Source organism: Osmerus eperlanus, chromosome 10 (genome assembly GCF_963692335.1).
Source record: "Osmerus eperlanus chromosome 10, fOsmEpe2.1, whole genome shotgun sequence".
Taxonomy (NCBI): Eukaryota; Metazoa; Chordata; class Actinopteri; order Osmeriformes; family Osmeridae; genus Osmerus; species Osmerus eperlanus.
The window spans coordinates 11,979,977-12,004,601 of NC_085027.1; the positions used below are offsets into that span (position 1 = coordinate 11,979,977).

At 40.4% G+C, this 24,625-nt stretch overlaps 2 protein-coding genes across 6 annotated transcripts; both read right to left on the minus strand.

The window, feature by feature from the left end:
• Window positions 1-20: 20 nt before the first annotated feature.
• lin7c (lin-7 homolog C (C. elegans)) lies at window positions 21-4,776 on the minus strand. The gene is made up of 5 exons (XM_062470967.1): window positions 4,609-4,776; window positions 3,763-3,881; window positions 3,227-3,298; window positions 2,664-2,873; window positions 21-2,463 (listed from the first exon to the last, which is right to left on the minus strand). The coding sequence occupies exons 1-5, from the start codon at window positions 4,643-4,645 to the stop codon at window positions 2,296-2,298; spliced, it is 606 nt and encodes a 201-aa protein (XP_062326951.1). The 5' UTR covers window positions 4,646-4,776; the 3' UTR covers window positions 21-2,295.
• Window positions 4,777-5,950: 1,174 nt separating this feature from the next.
• bdnf (brain-derived neurotrophic factor) lies at window positions 5,951-21,693 on the minus strand. Of its 5 annotated transcripts, none has more exons than XM_062470774.1 (2): window positions 21,507-21,693; window positions 5,951-7,540 (listed from the first exon to the last, which is right to left on the minus strand). In XM_062470774.1, exons 1-2 carry the CDS (start codon window positions 21,507-21,509, stop codon window positions 6,692-6,694), a joined length of 852 nt encoding a protein of 283 aa, XP_062326758.1. In that variant the 5' UTR covers window positions 21,510-21,693; the 3' UTR covers window positions 5,951-6,691. The 5 variants fall into 5 exon arrangements, with proteins under 5 accessions (XP_062326758.1, XP_062326763.1, XP_062326761.1 ...); XM_062470779.1 differs by lacking the exon at window positions 21,507-21,693 and adding an exon at window positions 20,690-20,990; XM_062470777.1 differs by lacking the exon at window positions 21,507-21,693 and adding an exon at window positions 20,447-20,990.
• Between the last annotated feature and the right edge of the window lie 2,932 nt (window positions 21,694-24,625).

The window sequence follows — 24,625 nt, forward strand, 5'->3', positions numbered from 1 at the left end:
ATAAATTCAAAACACTTGAATGCTTTTTCCATCATAATTTATTGTGTGCAGCTTACAATCTAATTATGATCTATATTATTATATACATCCACATTGATTAACACATTAACACAACTGGATACAATTACTAAGGACACAAGTGTATGCAAATCGCAATCCAAATTAAACAGTTAAACACAATGTTATCAAATAGTTTTCATAAACGTTGCGAATTTGGTCTTGCTACTCGAAACAAGGACAGAACGCAGTCAAAGAAGGAGTACAAATAATTTCTGGAAAATGTTCATCAAAATCACGTGTAAAAAAGGTGAAAATATCAAAAGAAATATCAACTATCAAAAATATTCTTTTGACCCTTTTCCAAAAATATGAAAGAATTGCGGGCTGTACCGTGACAGCCCGTAAAGTCTTTTTTATTTGTGTACTCACGAAGACTGATATAAAATATCCTGACCTGCCTGACAAGTAATCAGTTTGACATTTAATTTAGGACTGCTTTTCTATTCTGGATAAGAGTTTTTCTTGAAACCAATTCTAACTTTTTAAATACACCATCACAATTTGGATTTGATGATACAACATTAATGATGGCCAACCAGACAAATACAATATAAACATAATCGAAAAACAATAACCTTCTATATGAACAGAATGGCACATATACCTTATGGGTCTTATCCACTACCATATCATGTTTTAATCCTGAGCATAATCCAGACATATGGCTTTTAAAAACCACTTAATATTAACATTGCATGCTAAACAATTGACTATTGAGTACCAGTTCATTTGGCAGCTATACAATGTGTTGTTTTTTAATCATCATTGCCAACTAATACATTATATTAATGTCTATATCACACACATTAACTGATCTGAAACCCAGTTGTAAACAATTGTACATCAGAATGCAAACAGTGAAAAGACAAACAAAATAAGGACAAACCAAAGAGCTGCCTGTGGTTATAAATCCCAGCTCTAGATGGGGCTCTTAATGAAATACCCATAGTCTCAAAAGGTTTTACTTATTGCTCTTGTGAAATATAAAAATTCCAGGATTGCCTTAGGTCTCGGAATGCTATACAACTGGCATAAGGGGAAAAGGTTATCTGAATTGTATATGAGCATACCGTGTTCATGCAAGATTTCTGTCAGCCTCTGAACACCTACGCATTTGAAGGCAGTAAATGATTTATGGGTGGCAAAAGTTGGACGTTGAATATTTTATGAGACCGCAGTCTTTTTTAAGCTTGTAAGACATAGGGGGAAAAAACAGAAGTTAAAAATAAATTAAGAGGGTTCTTCATTAGCTAAAGGAATATTTCTTCAGTCTAAAAACACTATTTCAACAGACCCTGGTCTCTTACATTGGACAGCTTGTCGTCCTTTGGTCTGGTGGATTAATTCAACACACCCCTTTTATATACAATATATTAACCAGTTTACACAGTCAAAAGTGTGGGCGGTTCATGACCAAATTAGTGTACATAATGTATATAATGGAATATGGTTAAACTGACACTATTCCTTTTACAACTAAAATAACAAGAGAACGAACACATGGAACACCAATGTGTAAAATCATGCCCAAATTCTAGTTAGAAGATACAATCAACAAATATGTGCATAGAAGACAGATTTACTTCACATTCACACTTATTTCAATGAGTGGTTTAGTACACTAATTAGTTCCACAGCTGAAACATGACACAATCTTGACCCTCACTTAAGTGTGAATGCAATTTACCCTACATAGCTGCTCCTATAAAATGATTTACAGTTTATTGTGATTCCCGTGTTTTGATCAGGTAATAATAAAGTGTGAATACATGTTAAATCTGTCAGCTAGTGTTCAATCATTTTACCTTTGTTTTGTGAAAAACAAGTGCCATTTAAATTACAGTACAAAGTCATTAGTAGATACATTTGTTTTGCCCTGAGGCACTTAGTTTAAAAATAAAATAAAAAAGATTCTACAGTTGTTTTTAAAGATCTTCAAACTGCATCCAAAATGTCAGTCCAAAACTTAAAGCACATTTAAAGTGTGAATGACAAACTATATTTAGGGTCCATAACATGATGAGTCTAGTATTCTTCGCCTTGTGCCAGTTGGGAGGATGGTGTGGTGTCTGGGAGGGGTATTGAAAATGTAGAGAGATGGTAGAGAAATATAATACACGTGGCTACAAACTAAAATTTAATCTGTACACTGTGTTTTAGAAAAAAAGGTGAACAAGGGAGTGAGATAGACGGCCAATGAGAGTATGGGAATTAGGTGTCGATGGCGAGTCAACACTACTGGGGGTAGCTGTTCTGTTGCCGGCGTTTTGCAGACCTCATTTTCTCAAAACGGGATTCCATTTCCTCAAGGACTTTGGGGGTGTACCTCACCACCAGCTTAACTGTGCCCTGGGCTGCCTTGAGGAGCTCCACAGCTTTCTCATGGTGCTCCCCCTCCACACTCTGGAGGGAGGGACACAGAGCAGGACAAAGAGAGACACAGATGAAGGTATAATTAGAGACAAGGTTAGGAGGGAAGAGGAATATAAAACATGATATAAAAAAGGTTGAGATGTTGGTAATTCAGTGCAAACATAATAATAAATTAACATACTGTTTGTCATCTGTGTACATGCAAGCGTTTGAATATTGTCTCTACATACCACTCCATTAACAGAAAGGAGCTGGTCTCCTCTTTTCAGGCCTCCATGGCGGTCTGCAATGCCCCCAGGAATGATGCGTGAGATGTAGATGGGTGAGTTCTGCTCCTTTCCTCCCATGATGTTGAAGCCCAGGCCCTCCTCTGTTTTGGGCAGCTCCACCACACGAGGGTGTGAATGGCCCTCACTGGCTGCAAATGCAGCAACAGTGGCCTGCAAAGCAAGAAAATTTAAATAAACCAGGTTTTTTTTAAATTTATGGTAATGTTGCAAAACTGTGTATCCTTGTGGGGCAAGTTAAAAAGTTGCCAGAGTTCGATGGTCAGGAACAACAGTCAAACACAACATGACTTGACAAGACAATAGCAGCACACACAACTAGTTTAGTTGTGGAATGTTTTTCTAAATTATATTTTTTAGGATTGAGATGTCTAGCGTCATTTACTATGGTAACCAGCACATCAGCTGACAGCACTGGGATCAGGACCATCAGATAATTTGGATCTTGACTTATACTGACCCCCATGACTGGTGAGTTAAGTATTGGTTGATTAGTTTAGCTGTACCTTGGCTGTGGCGTTGGCCCGAACCTCAGGACTGCTGTTAATGTCCACCGTCTCATATACATGTTCATACACCTGGGGACACATCAAGGGCTTGTAACTTCTACATTTATACAAGAACAGAATGTACTGTACATGTTTGTACACATGGACACACACGGCTTATTGCTTTTCGTTACACTGCACTGTTGCATGTTCCACTAGTCAATTTGTTACCTTAAATATCTGATAATTGCACTATTCCACTTCCCTATTGCCATTATACTTCTATAGATTATACTGTAGATGTTCATACACCTGAGTATACACATGGTTTATAAATGCATAGTGAACTCACCCCTACTTAAGAAAACTAGTACATTTAGACAGGAAGGTTCTAATAGATCCCTGTAGACTTAATGCACTCATTCAATCTAAGTGCACAAAGAATAGCATGGGTTGCCCATTGATTATTGAGGCATTGCACACTACCATCAATGCCATCAAGCACCCCTCCGCCAGTCTGTTGCTTTAGCCAGGTTGAGTGAATTCTGCCTCACCTCTCTGACAGCGTTGCAGAACTCACTTTGCAGCACTCTCTGCAGCGCCTGCAACTTCTGGGGAGGCACCTCCCCTGTCCTCTGGAGCTTGTCAAGAAGCTCAATGGCACGGGAAATGTCTGTGATCAGAAAAATTATATTCATTATATAACTGAACAGAAATGTGACCAAACCACAAAGAGTCGATGATGATGGTGGGGGAAATACCTGGTGGAGGCAGAGATGCTACCTTTTGTTAGACACTTCAACACATCTGACAGAGTACATGACAACACAAACTATATTCGACATAATAACATCAAGAATACAATGGCTGAAGACGGTTCATCGTCTGGGTTGTTTTGCATTATATGAAATTGTGCTGGTGCACTCAAACTTGGCAGCGGAGCATAGGACTATTCTCAACGACAACACAGCATCAGTACTGTTGTAGTATTCTAATCACTCAGTCAGCTGTAACAAGCTCGACAGGTATATAGTCTGGTCTTGAGACCAAGGAGGTACTGACTAACCCACTGTACACCTCCAACTACAGGCTCTTTTTGAGGATTAGCTAGCCAGCTACTGTTACGTTGACCAAGCCACAACATATAGCATACTGCAGATATGGATATAACGTTAACACTCCTTATCATCAGATGTCTACAGCAAGACCACCGTTTTCTTTCTCGCCGTGAACTGAATTACGTAGCTATATCATGCTACTAGCTTATCTAGCTAGCCTAGGAATTTAAATATTTAGCCTAACAACATGCTACCCAACTAGCTACCTTACAGTAGCTAGCCATTTCATTTGTCTGTATGACTAATTCATAGAAACGTGAGCTTGGAGGCTTGATATATCACCTCTTTCCAGCCGTACAGGTTCCCCCAACGATGCCATTCTGAATCTTCACTAGACTGAATCGATATGTTTTCTAGGGAAACTTATCAAAACAAACTCGCAAGATAGCAAACGATAGGACGTCGATGGCTGAACCTAATCACTGGTAGCTAGCAAGCTAGCATTAAGGATCCTTTGCATGTTGCGCAACGCGCACGCGTTGTAGACATTCATCCTTTGCCAGCGTGTTGATGATGTGATGGTGGTGCCAGGTAGGGACAATTCTCACTACCCCATCACAATTATGCCCCCTCTGATGAAATCAATAGCCATATTACAGCACACAATTAGAAAATAGAAATCGTATCCCCCTATCAGTTACTATTCTATATCATCCCGGCTCGCATAGGTAAGAAAACGTTCGTATGAAATTGTATCCCATATGACCTACTTTTTATAAACCTTTTTATTTGGTTTTCCTTGATAATAATGCATGCAGTTGTTTGAGTAATCTTGGTGTTTAGACAAATAATGTCTTCTGGTACTCACGTCGGGTGGGCTTTTGAGAAGGTTAATGCGTTCTGAATTTAATAATGGGGAATTTAAATATGAATTTACCTGAAGTGGTCCACCCACATTGGCATGGAAGACGGTTCGTGCCCTTCAAACCGTCTCAGACTGCCTCGGGGACTGTTATTTCCTGACCGTTCGATGCACTTGGGAGCCTGGCAGCTTGTAGCCTAACCAGGTTGATTGTGGATAGGTGCAGGTAAAAGTGACAAGAGAATAGAAGGATCTGCGTAGTGGAATCAGCCTTAGAACTTCTTCATAACATAGGCCAATAAGTGTTATTCCGGACAGTGTGGAGTTCCTGCATTTTCAGTTTCTCCACATTTTCTGTGTGTATTTATTGAGAATAATTCAGATAAGCATTATCTTTTTTGTAGCCTATAGAGCCATGATAAGAACTTACAGATTCATGGAGTATAGATATGTTAAGTCAGGGGTGCTACTAGGGTTTCTGGACCCCCTGGCAAATTTTTTCTCCGGGCTCCGAAATCTAAATCATACAGGAAAGTATCAGGAAAGTAATTTGTTCAATGACTCCTATTTGACCAGGACCCTTAGAATCATCCTAATCTTCCCCCGTTACGGCGGCCGTGTGTGAAGTACCCGTGGCACACGGTCAGAGGAGATCAAAGTTAAGTTTAATGACGGCCTCTTGTTGGCTGAGTTACCAAAACTCAACTTTTAATGTCACCAAGCTATACTGAATGAATGAAGCCAAATGTGTGTATGTGAGCAAGCATGTGTGTGTCTTTCTGTCTTATGTTTATGATACCTAGAAATGCAGGGTTAAAACTTTATTGACATTGTTTTTGTTTTTCAGTTGCCTATAATCATTTTTATTTCTTCAAATATTTCAATTTAATATTGCAAACAACTTCACAACATACAAAATGAATTATATTAATCCAGAAACATATGTTAATGAATAAACTTTATATACTCTTATATATTTTGTCCTCTGGTGGGGATAAAAAAATAAACAGCAAAGCTTTGACAACAGCACCTTGACATAGTATGTAAGTCCAACATTACCTTCAGAAGTTTAGAACAGTAGACAGAATGTACTTAAGAGGAAAACCTTTTACTGTTGAGGATGTAAACGGAATGTTTTGGTCTGTATCATCTCTTTTTTTTTTCTTAAGTGGACAATTTCTCAATTCACAATTGAAGCAGCATGCAAGTTTTAAAATGGAACTGTCCTCCTCGACCTCTCTTCCTTCCCACCTGTCTTCTCCTTCATTCTCAGATTCTTGGCAACGTAAACAAACCACACGTCTTGAGGAATGTGATATAGTAATTTAAACTGGGCGCAAATGACTGATCAGATATTTTTTTTAATTGTTTACAAGGTCATGAATATGTTCAATAAATAGACTGTAGTATCACTTTTACTGTATAAACTTCATCTTTTTTTACATGCAGTCCATAAAATTTTCATTTGACGGAATAATTTACCCTGTTATGTATATATACAAATAGATATTTTCTCTTTACTCTCTTTTTTAAACTCTCAATAAAATCTATACATTATATACACTATCTTCCTCTTTTAATGGTCAATGTGCATACACACGAAGTGTCTATCCTTATAAACCTCCAGCCAATCTTCTTTTTGCTATCCATGGTGAGAGCACGCACGTAGGACTGGGTTGTCCTGCATTGGGAGTTATAATGTCGCTTGTCAATTCCACGGCATCCCTCCTTTGTGTACCCCATAGGGTTGCATTTTGTCTCATAAAAGTATTGCTTCAGTTGGCCATTGGGGACGGGGACCTTTTCCAGGACGGTCACGGTCTGCCCAGACATGTCTATTGCCGTCTTTTTGTCCACCGCAGTAACCCACTGGCTAATACTGTCACACACGCTGAGCTCCCCACGCCGGGACGGGTCGGAGTGCCTCCGCACCCTCATGGACATGTTTGCGGCGTCCAGGTAGTTTTTGTATTCCTCCAGTAGAAAGAGCAGTGGCGGCTCTAAAGGCACTTGGTTGCTGATCATCACCCGCGATGCGTACAGGTCAACGTCCTTTGTCTCCGTGGTGACCACGGAGGAGGACGCCGGGCCGCCTCTGCCCTGACCCTGGTCAGCCCCTGCCCCCAGCTGCGCTGCGGCCGCCGCCTCCCCCTCCACCTCCAGCAGCTCCTCTATCACCTGCTCAAACGTGTCTGTGAGGGAGGGAATGGCCCCTCCACGCTGGGCCGGGCCCCCACTGCCCTGTGGAGTCCCGTGCCCTCTGGCGGACGAGGCTGCGGGACTCAGGTAGCCTTCTGTCCGATGGCCCCGCATGCCTGGGCTGTCTCTCAGGGGCGCAGCTCTCATGCAACTGAAGTATGAAATAACCATAGTAAGGAACAGGATGGTCATCACTCTTCTAACCTGGTGGAACTGGGCAAACAAAAGACAAGAGAGAAAAAGTGGGGAGGGGAAAGAGAGAGAGAAAATACAATGTTAGTCCATCTGAAAATCTGGTTTGTATTATCTGCGGTCAGACAATTTAAAAAACATCAAAACAGCATTATTCATTTCCATGATGTAAACTTGGTGCTGTGCTTCCGCAACTGCCCTTAAAACTATATAGAGGAGCTTTATTCCGTCACCACAGTTGCCCAATTGCAAACAACAGTTAAGAAATCACAAGACAGGATTGAGCCTCAGTACTATGTTGTCTGTTCCACTATGCTTGTGATATTTCTGTTCATATACAAGGTTTGGCCTAGATTTTATTAGTTGGCAGGCTAAAACAAAGGGCCCAGCAGGGCCGTCAATGGCTGCTGACAACAGCGTTTTCCAACTCAGTCCATGTTTTTTTAGACTGGGGCTGGGAGGAGGCTGGGCACCATGCTATTAATGCCGATGTGTTTAGCTTGCCAACATTCCCTCTTGCAGAGTTTTAAAATGGTGAATCCTGTAATGAAATTATAACCGTAAATTCATCCTTCTGGAATTTTGTCAACTTGGGGTGAAAGTCATTTACAGGTATTTAGGCCTACAAATGGGCACAGCAAGGCAGAATTTTGATATTAGGAACTTTAGATTGTCAAGAAATGTAAATGTAGTCTGCCTAGACAATATCATTACATTATCTCAATCAAACATGAAAGTATCGGTGTCATACCTAGTGGTTCATGTTCTATAAATCCTCAACTAAATAAGATTATTGGAACTAGTAAATTAAATATGGATATATATTCTTTCAATTCATTTGCGAGTGTATGTTTTGTATATTGTTCTTCATGGTGATTTGAAAACACTTAATCCTAATGTATTTCATATGCCTGGCTCCTCACCAAATTTCCCATGGGGAAAAATATATAGATTATCTGATTGATTGCTTGGGGAGACACAGTAACTTTCAAAATATACAAATGCATGTTTACTCTACATGGCTTGTGCTATGCAACTGATATTTGTTTTGAAAGATGATATGCTGAACTAGCAGGGACGGAATTATGTTTATTGATGGATGCATAGAGTAAGTAGGAACCAGCAGGAATTCAGTCAGGAGGACGCTGCAAGGAGAAGACATTTTCTCGCATCCTTAAACATTCAAGGATCCACCATATCATTTGAATAATGGCCTTAAAGCTCAGATGGTCAGCTCACATAATACATATCTGATAAGCAGGCATTTCAGGAGGAAGAATGCTATAAAGGGCCCAGCTATCCGAACCAAAACAAATACCATGACCTTATTCAGTACATCCCCCTAGCTCCACACAAGCATCCCTTACCTTGGAGTAGCCCTCAGAATCACAGCAATTCACACATCCGTAGACATCCCAGACAGAGTCACACAAATGAAAGCAATAATAAACGACAATGAAAAAAGCGAGATCTCATCTCGCCTTCCAGTGGGGAGCATTTAAAAATAGCCCGAGCAAGGCTGTGACTGCACTCTGCATGCCGTCCTTCTCATGTCCCGACCTGATGCAGGAATATGCTCCGAGCAGATCCACTCCCCTGCCGGGCAGCTTGGACAGACGGCTCTCAGCAGAAAGGAGGGGCACAACCCACCTAAAAAGCATTTGTTTCATTCTTAATTGGTGTCTGGGGCCACGGCTGTGATTAGCCAACGCCACGACGACTGCCATAGAGATATTGCGTCTATAAATAGGCGTTCTGGGAGTCTCACAGTCTCGATTCAGAATATCACATCCTTCTCCTTAATGAGCCGTGGGGTCCCTGAGCGCTCTGATGCACATCTCCAGAGTGTGTGTGTGTGTTAGGGGGAGGGGTTTGGTACTATGTGTTTGCAGGGGGTTGGGAGTGTCTTCCCTTATCGACAACCTTGGAGATGAAACCACAGCCCCAAGTAAAAAGACAAGAAGCAAATAATGGACTAAAAAATCATCAATCATTCTGTCAGTGGTATGTTACTTAAATGCTGACAAAATTTTGGGATAATCGAGGTGCCATCGGCCGTCCTAGTTTACACTTCTAAGACGCAAACGGCAGTTGATCAGATTGCTGTCTGGTGAGCGTTGTTATGTATGGAAAGAAGCGTGTGGGCCAGACTGCATCAGCAGACATGCATCTCCCCTGACAGACCGCAGGGGCACGATGGCAGGGGCGGGAGGATTGAGAGTGCAGGCGTCACTTCGCAGCATAACAACCACTGATGACGTCTCTCACGGGTCTCCATAGGGTAGACGAAGAAGGGGGGTGCCAGGAAGCAGGGAGAGTTGTGTGTGTGTGTGTGTGTGGGGGGGGGGGGGGGGGGTAGTGCCACTCATCAGTGTGCAATTGCTTGCTAGTCCTCTGGGTCTCCTCACATCAGGTACAACAAACGATTTTTATTTCTTACTTGGCTATTTCCTGTTTCCATCAGCAGAATCAATATGGCTTATGCTCTCAATCTACATCCTGTTAAAATGCAATTTAGCCAATGAATCACTTTATGGCTGTTGGACTGGCTGGGAGTCTCAGAGCTATCTAATAGAAACCACTGATCACTGACAGGGTTGTTGTCATTACATATTCTATTGAATATGAGAATATCATTAACTCTAAATAGGATTCTTAATTTTCAATCAGACTGGTTATGGGTGAGGACCACAATGTGCTATTGGATAACCAAAGTTACACTATACTTTATGCAGAAACAACCCTGTCAGGTTTCAAGGTTCCAAAATGCTCTAAGGTTTTATAACTCATTTGGCTAAATACTTTAATGTAGGTGAATGAAAATAAACATATCAAATCATGGTAACAGTGGCTTGGCTTTGACACAATAAGATAAGCACCTTTGTGAAGCAGGTGAGAGACAGAGATTGGCAGATGGTTGGGTATACATCTGCTTGTAAAGCTACCTTGCAGAATTAGCTTTGTGCCAGGTGGGGATTATAGGGAAAAATCCCCCCTTTGACATATCCTGAAAAGTCTTTCTAAACATGAAAGGACTAGTGCAGAGAGTGTCAGTGCAAACACACCAGCTTCAAACTGAAAACACATGCCACTTTAGAATTGTGTATTTATTATATTACCCTGTGTACCATGGTATACATATGCCCCACAATATACATATGCCCCATAAAAAAGTAAATCGTTTTTTTTTTCTTTAGACCCCAGAACTCTGTGACAAGTTTGGGCAATTTTCCCTGTACAATCCATTATAAGTAGCCTACTATAACAGTATGAACACCAAACCCCAATTGTTTGCACTCTGTATTTACAGATTTAGTACAAAGGTTTGTTTAAAATAAACAACTTAAATGCTATAGGCCTTGTATTCAGTCATTCCGTATTACAGAGGCAACAGTTATTCCCATATATACCTGTACAATTGGCTTAACTTCTCATTTTCTAAACAATAAGCCTCTCACACTTTTCTTTTTCTCCAGGTTAACTGACTGGCAATATGCCATGGCCACATAAACATCACAATGTAGTTGTGTTGTTTATTGCTGTACAACAACGTAAAATATATCCACAGGGTCTCAGTTTTACAGAAATAAAGTGACACTAACGGATAGGACATAAAGTAGGCTCTGCACTGGTTTCCGAATTCCCAATGCCTCGCCGTGGCTAAATATAAACACTAGATGGCGTATGAGACCATGCAATGTTCTCTGAGCAACGTTCTCGTCTCACAGGCGTAGTCTACATAGGCTCGCACACACGCACATCATAGATAGGTAAAGATCAACCAAAAATAGACTAATTATGCCGGAAAAGTACCAACACACGCTAAATACAGCAGTCAAAACATGCTTTGTGACGTTAAAATACATATTTAGGCTATTTAAACAGCTGAATCAATTAATTACGGACAGCCTCCAACCTTGACCATATCAACTTGCTCAACAGCAGTACCGGGTGGGTGGCCCTGGGTTATTCCATAGAAACGCGTGTGGGTTTCATAAACTAGGCTATAGCCATTGATAACTGCTAGACCACTTCATGTAAGGATTCGTTTTAATCCACATATTCATGCTCGCCTTGTGAGGTTATCCGGTTTAGGAGAGCAAGACGAAGAGCCAGACCAACGCAGCAGGGTGAAGTTGAGCATAATAGGTCTCAAGTTTCCTATAAACTCTTAATGAGTACATCAAACTTTTTTTTGTATTTGCATAGGCTATGGTCCAGTCTGTTTTTCTAGATATCTAATTTGAGGAAGGATTCGTTGCCTATTTTGTGTGGTCATGGTGTAGACAAGTGAGCTATAGCCTATTCATCTTTTAGAAGTAGCCTAGGCTATTGAAATTAACAAGGATAGGCTGAATAGCCTGGTGTTGTCTTTTCGGGAAGGCTACTATTTGATTAGCCTATGTTTGATCATATATAGGCTATTGCTTCTAATGGCGAGATCCGTTGAATAAGAATTTTGCGAATTCGTATAGGCTACTCAATGTCAAACGCAACTATAAAAAGTCAAAGTGTACCATCTCTTACATCTTAACAATGCCTGCATGTTTTTATTATTGTTTTGCCATCAAATTGTTTTCAGGTTTCTCTTAGAAATGTAATCAACATAATTCAAACAACGGAGTCTTTTATAATTAACCATATAAAGATAAACCTTATTTTGATATAATAAACAAGAATAGTAAAGCATATCCCAGCACACTGCGTCGCATTCAGTGCGTTTGCAGGATACTCAGCTTGATTACTTAAAAAAAAAAAACTTCTTTCGAAAAACCGTGCATTGGCAAATTACAACTGTAGTCACCAGACTAAAACATACCTTTTACTGCCCAGTCGTAAAGGAGACCATTCAACAGGACAGTGTCATCTGGTAGGTTTTAGACAAACCCATGTGTATTTACTTCTGCGATTTTTCACTGTACTCTCCGACTGCTTCAGGATATCTCTTCAGCTTTGGAGCAAATAGATTAAATTATTGATGGTGGAAATTGCATGGTTGAGGTAATGGACTCCCATGGTTGCGCGGTTCCTTTAGAGACGGGCTGAAATTGAAGGGCTAGCATGCTATACGCTACGCGACTACGGCACTGATACGCGATGAGAGACCTCTTGAGTTTGAAATGACTACCGTATCCCCTGCAACTACAGTAACTTACTACACAATGACGTTGCAACATGTGACTCGCCTCTGGCTGACTGGTTGCCTCCAAAATCGGTTACGAGAGCTCTGAAGTAAAACCATACTAGTTGTTAACCAAACTCATTAACTATGTAACAGGCTATTCTTTGGTCGACCAATAATGATGATCAAATGTGTGGAATAAGAGAAGCTTTTGCCATGAAGGGGTCACCACAATTTAAAGCCTACATGGCGCATACACGCCAAAGACATTCAGGCTACAGTTAATCACAATTACCATTTACTCTATCTCGTTATCTGTTAATACACAGTATAACGTGTCAGATCCTGCTTACTTCTGTTTATGTATGTATGCATTATTTAGGGGGTACCTAGCATATTTTGAGACCTATACCCGAGTGTGCCTACAAAACTCTCATTAAGATTATTATGCAAGCAAATGTGAGTTAAATTGGTTTAAAATTATGTTCACTTACATTGAAATACAATCAAGAAGCGAGCTACTCAGTAGGTCGTCAGCTCAGATGACATCCAGCCCTAAAATGCAGAGATATGCTCATTATTACATTAGCTTGGACCCCATCCAACCTGATTTATAGTGATGTGTTTGCTACGTGACCACCATGATTCTTCTCTGTACAAGTTAATGAGGTGGAGCGCTCTTCTCTGGCATGGCTCTGGTGTGGATGCTCACACCTGCTTTGTGATTCACTCCTAGCTTCAACACACCCAGGGACATGCCAAGATGAATATAGCCGTCCCTGAAGGCTCACAGCAGGCGAGGGCAAACTCTGGATAGCAAAGAGTTGCATCAGCAATTGCTGAGCGACATGACTCCAAAAAGAAAGAAAAAAAGAAGCTTGCTTGCACACTGCATGCGCGTGGGGGCTGTTCCAAACAGGTAATTCATAAATAAATCACTTGGCATCTCATTAGAACAACAACAACAACCTGGCCTGTCACATTTCTGCGAATGCAGCACAATGCAAGCTGGTATGTGAAGTAGGGAGAAAAGATGTGTTGATTATAAGAGATTTGTTCTAAGTGGAGTTTCATTAGTTGATGTGAAACTTTTAAATAAAGGGAAGAGATGTGGTGTCTTATAGGAAAAGCGCATAAACACACACACCTCACACACACTTAGCATGCTTATTCCTGTATGGACTAAAAATAACGTGATTTTTCTTATAGATCAATCAGATTCCATGGTATCAAAGGTATAATCATTTCTATAGAGGTTAAGACTTTAAGAACAATTACATGTACTTGCATCACATGCACTTGCAAACAGTCTTTTTATCAATAGTTAAAGCATATTACAGTAAAAAATACGATGGCCTCAAACCGTCTAAACATACCTAATATTACAATAAAGAACCCGCATTTAACTGGCACGATTAAATATAACCAGTAATTCCAAATAGACTTCACCAGGATCTACAATACATTAATGAGGAACATAACGTCTCAGACTACAAACCTACCCAACACATTTACATATAAACTGTATCACATGAAGAGAGACACTGGTCAAGCCATCTTCTTCTCTCTTCTCACATTTGCTCAGACATAAAAAAGCATGTAGCAGGTGCTATCTCATCCATATATTACAACTGCTTAAATGGATCTTTCTCTGCTATCAGTCCATCTCTCATTCATGCTCTTATCCCAGCCTCTGTTCCTTTGTCATCCTTCCATCATCCCAACCACCTCGCCCTAAGCTATTGCTTGCCAACTCTCTATAGAAAGTGAAGACCCCCGCTGAGAGAACTGACCATGCGGCCATAAACGTTCTAATTTTTTCATAACTTATCTTGCCAACTGGAACCGTGCTGAGGAGTCAGTATAGAGCATCCTCCCTCACAGGGTCACCCAAGACCCCAAACTGACCTCACAAGCAACATTTAAACACAGAGGAACACTGTGACTAAAACACAGGCTAAAACATCTTACTGTGCTCTTAAAGGTGAGTGTAGAGCACCATAATTGTTGGAATGCTGCTTCAGCATTCCAAGTATTGTTCTTTGAATCTTTATTGTTGGAATGCTGCTTCAGCATTCCAACAATAGAAAAAGTTTTCTTTCAAATCCTCTCAAACTTCTTTAAACTTCTTCAACTTCCAAATCCTTCTTCTTCCTCAATCTTTCAGCTAGAGCCACCATTTAAACTTTAAAATGTTGACAAAACCCTAAACTATTTTTAAATAATTCAGCTTTTTGATATCTATTCAACTTTTTTCAATATCACTGATTATGTTTCATGACTTTTTCAAGCCGTTTCTGAGATTTACATGGGTGTTTACGTGAAACCCTAGAGTGCAGACTGAAACGCTTAGACTTGAGGGCAGCTTCGGATGTCGTTGAAAAAATATTTCTAGTTTGCCAGCATTGCCACAATTTTCGCTCTTCGTGCTTCGTTTTTGGATCAATAGATAGCTAATTTTGTGCTGGTCGTAGACAGTTGTCTGTTGAATCCAACAGACGTACACATTTGTTCAGAGCCCCACGAAAGCGAGACAAAGTCCAACTCTCGCCCCATAGAGACCAATGCAAATCTGGTGACAAAATCGTCAGAGAAAGCAAAAAGAACAAGATTCTGAAACTGCCGGTAGAGTCGTATTTCTGACCGCACAGAAATATAAAGGACATCTCTGGTTTCGGCAGAGTCTTGGGTCTCGGAAAATATCCTTATTTTTTTGGATTGGACGTATAGTTTTGCGTCTAGGTCAACTTGTTTGAGGTGTGGATGCTAGGTAAATGTTCGTTTTTCTCTCTGCCTAGCTCGTTAGCCGTCACAGCTGCGCCATCACCGTGACAACCAAACAAACACGCACCAGGAAAGCAAAAGGGACACGTTTTCGAAACTGCAGGTAGAGTCGTATTTCTGACCGCACAGACATATAAAGAATATCTTTGGTTTAGGCAGAGTCTTGGGTCTCGGAAAATATCCTTATTTTTTGGATTGGGCGTATAGTTTTGCGTCTAGGTTAACTTGTTTGAGGTGTGGATGCTAGGTAAATGTTCGTTTTTCTCTCTGCCTAGCTCGTTAGCCGTCACAGCTGCGCCATCACCGTGACAACCAAACAAACACGCACCAGGAAAGCAAAAGGGACACGTTTTCGAAACTGCAGGTAGAGTCGTATTTCTGACTGCACAGACATATAAAGAATATCTCTGGTTTCGGCAGAGTCTTGGGTCTCGGAAAATATCCTTAGATTTTGGATTGGACGTACAGTTTTGCGTCTAGGTTATCATGTTTGAGGTGTGGATTCTAGCTACATTTCTCTTATTCTCTGCCCTCAGCGCGTTAGCAATCATAGCTGCACCATCACCCTAACGACAGACACGCACCACTCAGTCTCTCAAATAGGTGATTGGTACGTTTACTCGACCATGAGAAACCCGATTACTAGCAATTGTCGGTTTATGCCAATAATATGATTACTCCGTTTACATGTGTAATTAGTTATGCGATTACTCAATAAACGCGTCTACATGATTCTTTTTTATTAATCGTTGTATGCTCCACGGACAAAACTTGCACCATCATCCTTCTGCAACAAAGTGTCGCCGTGTCTTCCTGTATCGGCCCTACTGCTGTATGTTTCATTCCATCAACACATTGAATCCTACTAAGAAAGCCGAGTAAACGCACTCAATACACACATCTGCTACTGCTATTACTATCCCAACTATAATTTCAGCTGATAAGACAATAATATTCTTTTTATGACTAGCTAGCCTAGGCCTACTTCTTCTGTTTAACAGTTCAGCTTTCAGCTTCTCCCGCATTGTATTTCAGCTCTTAGCGTTGTTAGATGATGCAGTTCAGCTTCCACACTCCCTCTTTTGTGTGAATCACACATTTTTAAAATCAATTTCAGCTTTCAGCTTGCGGGTATTTTCTCATTTCTGTATTTTCAGCCATTAAAAAAAAATAATTTCAGATTTCAGCATTCCAACGCATTTTCAGCAGGAAATGCCTTTTCTAGTTTGATGTGATATTTACATACTTCCCAGTCACTAATGACTCCTGTAATTTGGCCCTCCAGCAGTCTATTGTGAAAACCGAAATCACAATTATACACGAAAGCTCAACATACAACTGTGTCACAAAACTGCAGATTCCATGTCTGAAATGTATTCCTTGCCTCCCAGTGAGAATACAAATATCCAACTGCTTATAATGACTGCAACACTTTTTAAGACTGATGATGACAAGATTACTCTTAAAAACAATACATACATGTTTAAAATACATTGTTTTCTGAAAGATTTATCATGAGTGACACTGATAGTTGCATCTCTCTTCCCTTCTCACTGTCTCACAAACAAAATAAGATTTGTTTTACAATTGTATGTGTAAGAAAGCTATAGGCTACTGTAAATAACAAAGATCGAGTAGCTTCCAAAGACTATACTACATAACATCAGTCAAACAATCACTTTTTCACAATTAAACACGCAATTCAGTTCATGGCCCATATTGGCATGGAATGATAACACGACCACTCCAAACAACTCCACATACAGGCACACACGTCAGGTCCAATGCAGAAAACCGTTCAGGAAAACGTCACTATTCACAAAACACACAGACACACTCTCTTATCACCCATCCTGACACAATCAAGTAGGCTAATCGGAATGCCATTGCAGCCTAGTCTGATTAACAGTGGAAATGAAATGTAGGATTCCAAATCTTAAAAAAAACCTTCCGCAATTCATTCAGTGCATCAACGCTATATTGTCAGGCTCAATTCAACAGAACCCATTGTTCCAAACACACCGTTATCCCTGAGAGAATAATTTGTCCTGCAGTGGCGTCACGCCAACAGCCGGTCAGACACGCGTGTCGTTAAGGACGCAATTACCGGATCCTGGCATCACTGCAAGGAATTGATTTGGGAAACCACACATTTGTCATACCCTTTAGATCAGCTACGTTACATTTTGGTGCCTATTTCTAAAATTTGAATTCACCAAATAGGCTATGTTTTTGAATAGCCTAGTTAAATTATTAAATTCAAATATTTCATCCCGCCAGAACTCGTTATAATAATTGGATGGAGCTGATAAGATGAAGATGAGGAGGATGATGACGCCGCCGATTACCATAATCATTAAAATATTATATTATATTTACAAATATTGGTTGAAAACCTGCTCACATATTTTATATCGCATATCCAATTGCGCATGAACAATATGGAAAACGTTTTTTTCGTGATAAGGTGGTGTCGACACCCGGAGTTCCAAATAGAGTTTAGATCTTTCCATCCCACTTCCGAGAGCTACTAAAGCTATAGGCGGCGACATGTCCACAGACCTTATCTTTCAAAGTTCATGAAAGGTTGAAACAGAAAACGAAACATCTTTTCTTTATGAAAGCAAAATATAAATATCTATAGCCTAATCGCCCTCGTGAGTCAACCCTGAATAATGAAACACGTATATCCTGTCAAATATGATGCCACAATAGCATTTCATGTTATTTGGAATGAAACCTACCATCCTCAGATTTGTTTTTGACGCCCACCCCAACTCTGCAGCGCTAATAGTGCGGAGAGGGGGGCAGGAGAGAGGGAGATTCTCAGTAAGATAACACAACCCCATTTATGGACTGCTCCGATGACGTACATTGCAGAAAGTTCTATAAAAAACCTTCATACATACAAAGTGTGTCGTGCCACCCCACAGACCCCCCCGACCCGCCTCAGCTCTCTCCCCCATCCCCCCTCACGCCCACGCCCACACCATAAACCCACGTATCGTATCGAGTTTCCTACGGAAGAAATATGCTGTATTTTTTTAGATAAAGAAGAAAAGATACTGATAATAGTGATGAAATCATATATTGGTATAAAATACATTTTAAGTAGCGACGTGTTTCTTCGCACGAAGCCAAGGAAATCGTAAGACACATTACTACCCTCTGCGTCAACAAATAAAACGAAAACGTTATTTCTGCGATCGATTCGTTAAAACAAATATTACATGTATATTATAATTTCTCTAACTATTATCATTGTTACTATTAACCATACCTAACTGTCAGTATTTTGCTTGTAACTAGCTTTGTTGTCAGCACCATCAAAGGGTTTGTCTTTTGCGTCCATATGCAGCCTCTAATAGACCAAACATTTTCGTTAAACCAGCAATTAAATTACAGAATTTAAATGGCTAAGCATTTAAAGGCTATGTTTTAAACAGCCTTTTCATGGTTCAATAAAATAGGTAAAAAAATATATAAAATTAGGCCTATTGAAACAAAACTCATCATCATTCCAGTCCTAAAAGGGGTTGGAATGGCTTAATAATGCATTGAAATGTAACCCCCCTTGAAGGATCTTGATTAAAACAGCGCTGCTAAAGCCAGTGGGCGTTGATATGTTAGGGTTTTTCTTGCAGCTGTTTGCCATTCAATCGCTTCGTCCGGAAATCAGAATGTTTGACCAGGAACTGTAGGTTATAAAGAAAAGGGACGATGACAGACTACATCCACAGTTCCTTCACCGGCAAGAGACGAATTATTTTTTCATAAGTCCTTTGACTGTTATATCAGCAAAATATTGCTTCGGACAAATGAGTTTATTGATCATCTTAATGTTGTATTCCTGATTTTGTCTTAAATATCCATTTCTTCCGAAGCTATTGCTTATCATCTTATCTCGCCTCTTAGCCAGCCATCACATCTGTCAAAGCAGTTTGACCACGCCTATCTTTATTGTAATTTTATATCTCATAATTTAGCGATTTAGATGCAGATCTCTCTGGAATGTTTCTGAAATTGAGACGGGTTAAAACCGTTAGGTAATTTATGGTTTAGCTTTTCAACTTAAGTTGTTTTCGACTGGTCGAATGGGCTACACGGACTTGCGCGTGGACAAAGAGGGATAACAGCTATAGGTGCAGGCAGGGGGAAGCGCAGTATGAATGAAACCGAGCAGCGGTCGTAGTAAAAACACAAGTGATTTGATCGCGATGACGGAAGATAAGAGTAGGCTATTTTTGTCGCTTAGGGATCGGGAGAGGAATACAACAGTTTGATATTAATGATACAGATGGATAGATAGAGACAAATACCAAACTATAGGTTTATATAGCCTATAAATAGGCCCATAGCCTATATGTTTACAGATATATATATTTATATAGAAAGATAGATAGATAGATAGATAGATAGATAGATAGACAGACGGATAGACGGATAGACAGATAGAGATAGATAGATAGACCTTTGTGGAAAACGATCTTATCAAGACATGCACCATTATTCTCCCTTATCCCGGGTAGAACCATTCCTGTTTTTGCGCATTCTAAAGTTCCATGTCGATTAGGAGCACGATTACGCATAACGCATCGATCTTGCAAATTACTTTGCAGAAGACTAGTTAAAGGCTATGTTTACAAACGTTGTAATAACGGACGTAAGGTTGTACCTACACGTTAAAAGGGGCTATTTATGTCTTACAGGCAAAGTTAAAAGGGTGCATCGTGCACTCTTAGTTAGGCAATTGGAACGCTGCAAGCGGTGCAGGTGTAAATTCTTAAAAACGAAACTTCAATGGCATGATGGAGATGATAAGCGTCCAGTTATATGCAAAGTTTCACAACATTAAAGTCATTAGTCGAATTAAATATTTATTTTATAATAAGCTGTCCTTTGTTAACATTAATTATAACCGATAATTTCATGCTAACCATTGTGCACAATGTGTCATTTGAAATCAGAAAACAATGATAATGGCAGGGATGGCCGATGAAGACAATGGATGGAACTCTTACCTTTTTAAGGGCTGACAACCACTATGTGTGGTTAGATATCCAAGACCAAGACTTGCATCTCCCAAGTTAACGGTGTATACCAAGAGAGGCTCTTGCAAGGAACGCACGCCCTACATCGGCTCTAAGATTTCAACTTTCACATGCTCAAGTAGCGCGACAAATCTCAATGCTCGAGCCCTTTATTGACAAGCGCTTTTCTCCGGATTTCCGTTATAGATCAGAGGGCTCGCTCAGCACGCTTACCAAAAGTTGAAAAAAATCCCAGGTTTGGCAAGGGGACGGCAAAAGAGAGAGTTGATGTCCACTTGGTGTTTTAGTCCATGCACGACTCCGGTGCCTCTGTCCAACGTGCTGAAAGCATAACACAGCGAGGGTAACTAAAGGGGCAAAAAAATCTATAGTTTTGTTAGGTGCCACTTGAAACTCTTTACTCTACTGCTTCCGCACGCCTTGTGACGTGAATTTTTCCTTGCCAAGCCCGTCCTGTTAATATTTGATCACATGTTGGCCGGACCTTTCCTTTTGAAAGCAGCACCTATAACAAACCCCGGTCATTTCCTCGTGTCACCACAAAGGCTCCAATGCATGTCAAAATTACGCCTAACAATGCTGCCCCTGATACGTGATTGCCGCGCTTTTAAAGTCATGTATAGGACAGGACGAGAGGTCCGCACATGTTGCTTTATCATTGGCACCGCAATTAAAAGCATATTTTGGTAGACAAATACTGGTACCATACTGCCTTCGTTCGTAATCCACAACCATAAGACCCTGTAAGACACCACACTCACAAATTGCGCACTCAAACAATACAACATTTCCCCATAGCTTACCTCTCTCCCTGTCCCTGCACCTCCTCAGCTCAGAAATGTCTTACTGTCTTTTTACTTAAGCTTTGACAAAAGCCTTAGCAGACATGAGTCTCTACAGAGTTTCTCAAGTAGCCACGAGTCCATCCTTCCAGCTATGTGTACTTCCATTCCAATAATAAAAATAAATCGCAACCATTGCCATTTCTCTGTAATCTTCCCTAATACGAAAGTGTTTCTATGTTACTTACCATTTTCCCCTACGCTGTCCTGGAGATAGAAGTGTCTTAATATCCACTCACTCCAACAGATGCTGGTAGGTAATGTGTCTTGTTTGAAGTCATCATATGAGAACTTGTGCTGTGCTCAGTAGATCGCCCACCACTTCGGTGACTTATGAATCTAATAACCCTGTGCAATATCCGCGTGCTTAAACTCTCCAACACCTTGGTGGCTCTACAGACAGGACAAACAACAACCAGCCGCGATATTCAGGAAAGCTTGTATAGATATACGCAATACCCTCGCCCGGACAACGCAATCAGGGGTCTTACGTGATTGAAATATGCGAAGGCTGTCCAAGTTCATGTCAGGGACCCTAATTGACCACTAAGTCAATGAATTAAATCTCTATTGTATAATAAATTGTTCATAATATGTATGAAATACTATGTTACCCCACCAACAACAAAAACGTTTATCACTAATTTTAATTATAGCCTAGAAAATATGATTATGATTTTATTCCATATAGTCTATTATGTTTGGAGTATTTATCACTTAAGACAATAAGTACATATTAAGCATTGTCGGTACAACTAACATGATTTTTTCATCAGAAGTGGGATGGTGCCAGGTAAGACAACATATTTCACAGTATTTTTGCGTCCCTGCTTGCGAGATGAAGTTCATAGGGAACTTGTTGCTGCTTAAAAGAAAACTCCGAAGCTTTGAGGACGAAATACAGCCGATCTCATACTTACATTTGTAAAATACTGTTATGTGCTTCGTTTTCAATTGTATAGAGGAATCACATGTGAATCCACGTCTTCGTGTATTCCCTATAAACTTAATAGCCTGCTCATAAACAAACGATACCTTAGTGCTTTTTATCGGAAATAAGTTATATTCAATTATCAATGACCAATTCCAAGTTCAAACGCGAAATCTGTTTTCAGTAAAATTCCATCAGTTTCACAGCGAACACTCAGCCATCTAATTGTAATGCAGTGACGAAGCGCTATGCTTGCATGTGTGCCACAAATGTACTGATAAGTAACATGAGTAATAGCTGAAATTTGCCAGTCTCTGAGCCAGGATTCCAACTATCACGGGAGTTGTAAAAGAAGTGGAACTGTATGTTATTAATAACGCATTCTCATTGGAAAATATTGCTATGTGTGGTGACTTATATAGGGGTCTCTCGCATACGCACAGGCACACGCACCACAGGCATGTATGTGGGTTACGCGCAAACGCACATAATCCCAGAACAAATCTGACAAATGATAAACAATAACAGTTTAATACAATTAGTCTATAAAAGAACCCATGGAGAGCGCTGAACAGCAAAACACAGACGCATTGCACCTCCCTGAAAAGGACTCAACTTGTGATAAGCCACCTGCAGTAAGCAACTGTTCCAATGCCACCTCTTAGAGATAGCAAGGCTTCACTTTTGTAAGAGTCCAACAACTTAGATGCTAATACCTTTGATTTAGCCTTTGTTATGGAGAGCATTTATTGTATCTGGGTGAAACTTAGCTAGATGTCCCAATAGGCAATTCATTCCTCTCAGGAGTTTTTTGAAGCAGCTTTTGAGCATCATAAAGTGAAATTCAGGAATTTCCTTAAAAAAGAACACACATTTAGACAAGATATCATGTTTAAAATGTTGAAACTATACTTTCATTTAGAAACAAAATGAACTTAAAAGTGTGTGGAGGTGTGCCTGTGCCTGTGTAGCGGTTCTTATATAACCTCTGGATCTACACTTTTAACACCACAGTGCTTATTTGTGCTTGTTGAACTTCCCTTTCACTATGGAACCAGTGGTTAACGAAAAAATTATCCGTGTATGTATATATGTGTCAATTGTTGACAAAAATGTATGACATTAATGTATATAACTTGACCATGTGTAAATTCAAAATCTCCCTCTTTCCACCCAATTGTTTACCATTATTATGTGGGCACAGACCTCCGAGAGTAAAGAGCAGAACTCTCCACCATATTTCATCATATTGTGATTTCATCCCACATTCACCTCATCTCCTCTACAGAGGAACCCATGTGAACCATGTGAAGTCAAGTCTACATATTTTTTAACATGTCAACCATATTACTGTATACAATAACACAATTGATTGGAGTACACCTACAACCTTTGTGACAAGACAATCCACAATGTCCCTTTGATTCTTTTTTCTTTTCACTCACTGTTCTGCTCCCCACTCAAAGTCCTCTATGCAGAGGATAGGTCAGCCTTAACAAGTGGATTGACGTAATGAGAAGACAGACGTGTCGCCTTTGTGTAGAATGATGGCACAGTGAGGATGAACCTTCTATTATCAGATCACACCATGTGCCGGTCTGATTAGCTGTTGGCCTCCCACAAGTGCAGTACCACGACTCTCTGTTTTCTCTCTCTCTCTCTCTCTCTCTCTCTCTCTCTCTCTCTCTCTCTCTCTCTCTCTCTCTCTCTCTCTCTCTCTCTCTCTCTCTGTCTCTGTCTCTGTCTCTGTCTCTCTCTCTCTCTCTCTCTGTCCCTGTCTCTGTCTCTCTCTCTCTCGGCGACTTGACTTACTTCCACTTGTTATGTTGTTAACGCTTCCTCTTCCCCCACAGCTTTCACAGGCTCTCTCCCTGCCACTGACTCATGCTCACCCCTTTCCACTACCCATGCCCTCGTCCGCACTCTGAGACACAATATCTTATGCCTCAGTCCGAGGTCACCAAATCAATCTCTCTGTTCCTGAACCACGTGGATAACTTTGCTTGGCTCCCCCCCCCCCTCCGCAAAGACAGTTCATCTCTTGTTTCAACACACAGACGTAAGACTGTTTAGACTGTTTAAGGGATCGTTGCCTGCCATGTAGAACCAAATGTTTAAAACAGTATTTTATAAAACAATACAGTTTATGCTGTACTGATGCTATAGTTTTGGGATTGAAGTATCTCAAGTACCTCCAAAAGTCAATAAATTGGGATATTTTGGTCTGACTCTTCTACAGTGAACACCTCAGTGGACTGTAGAAGAACCCCAATATGTATTATGATTACGGCCTTGAGATTTCACATATATTTCAGAGAGCATTTGATCACTTGTTGCTTCTGTCTGTGTCAGGCCAAGTCTTATCAGTTCAGCATT

Bases quoted from the DNA above. Each gene is read 5' to 3' on its own strand.
- lin7c (XM_062470967.1), bottom strand. From the start codon at position 4,645: ATGGCATCGTTGGGGGAACCTGTACGGCTGGAAAGAG. The intron at 3,299-3,762 runs GTGAGGCAGAAT...ATGTGTCCCCAG, and splicing joins TCTGCAACGCTGTCAGAGAG to GTGTATGAACATGTATATGA. The intron at 2,464-2,663 runs GTATGTAGAGAC...CCCTCCCTCCAG, and splicing joins TCCTTTCTGTTAATGGAGTG to AGTGTGGAGGGGGAGCACCA.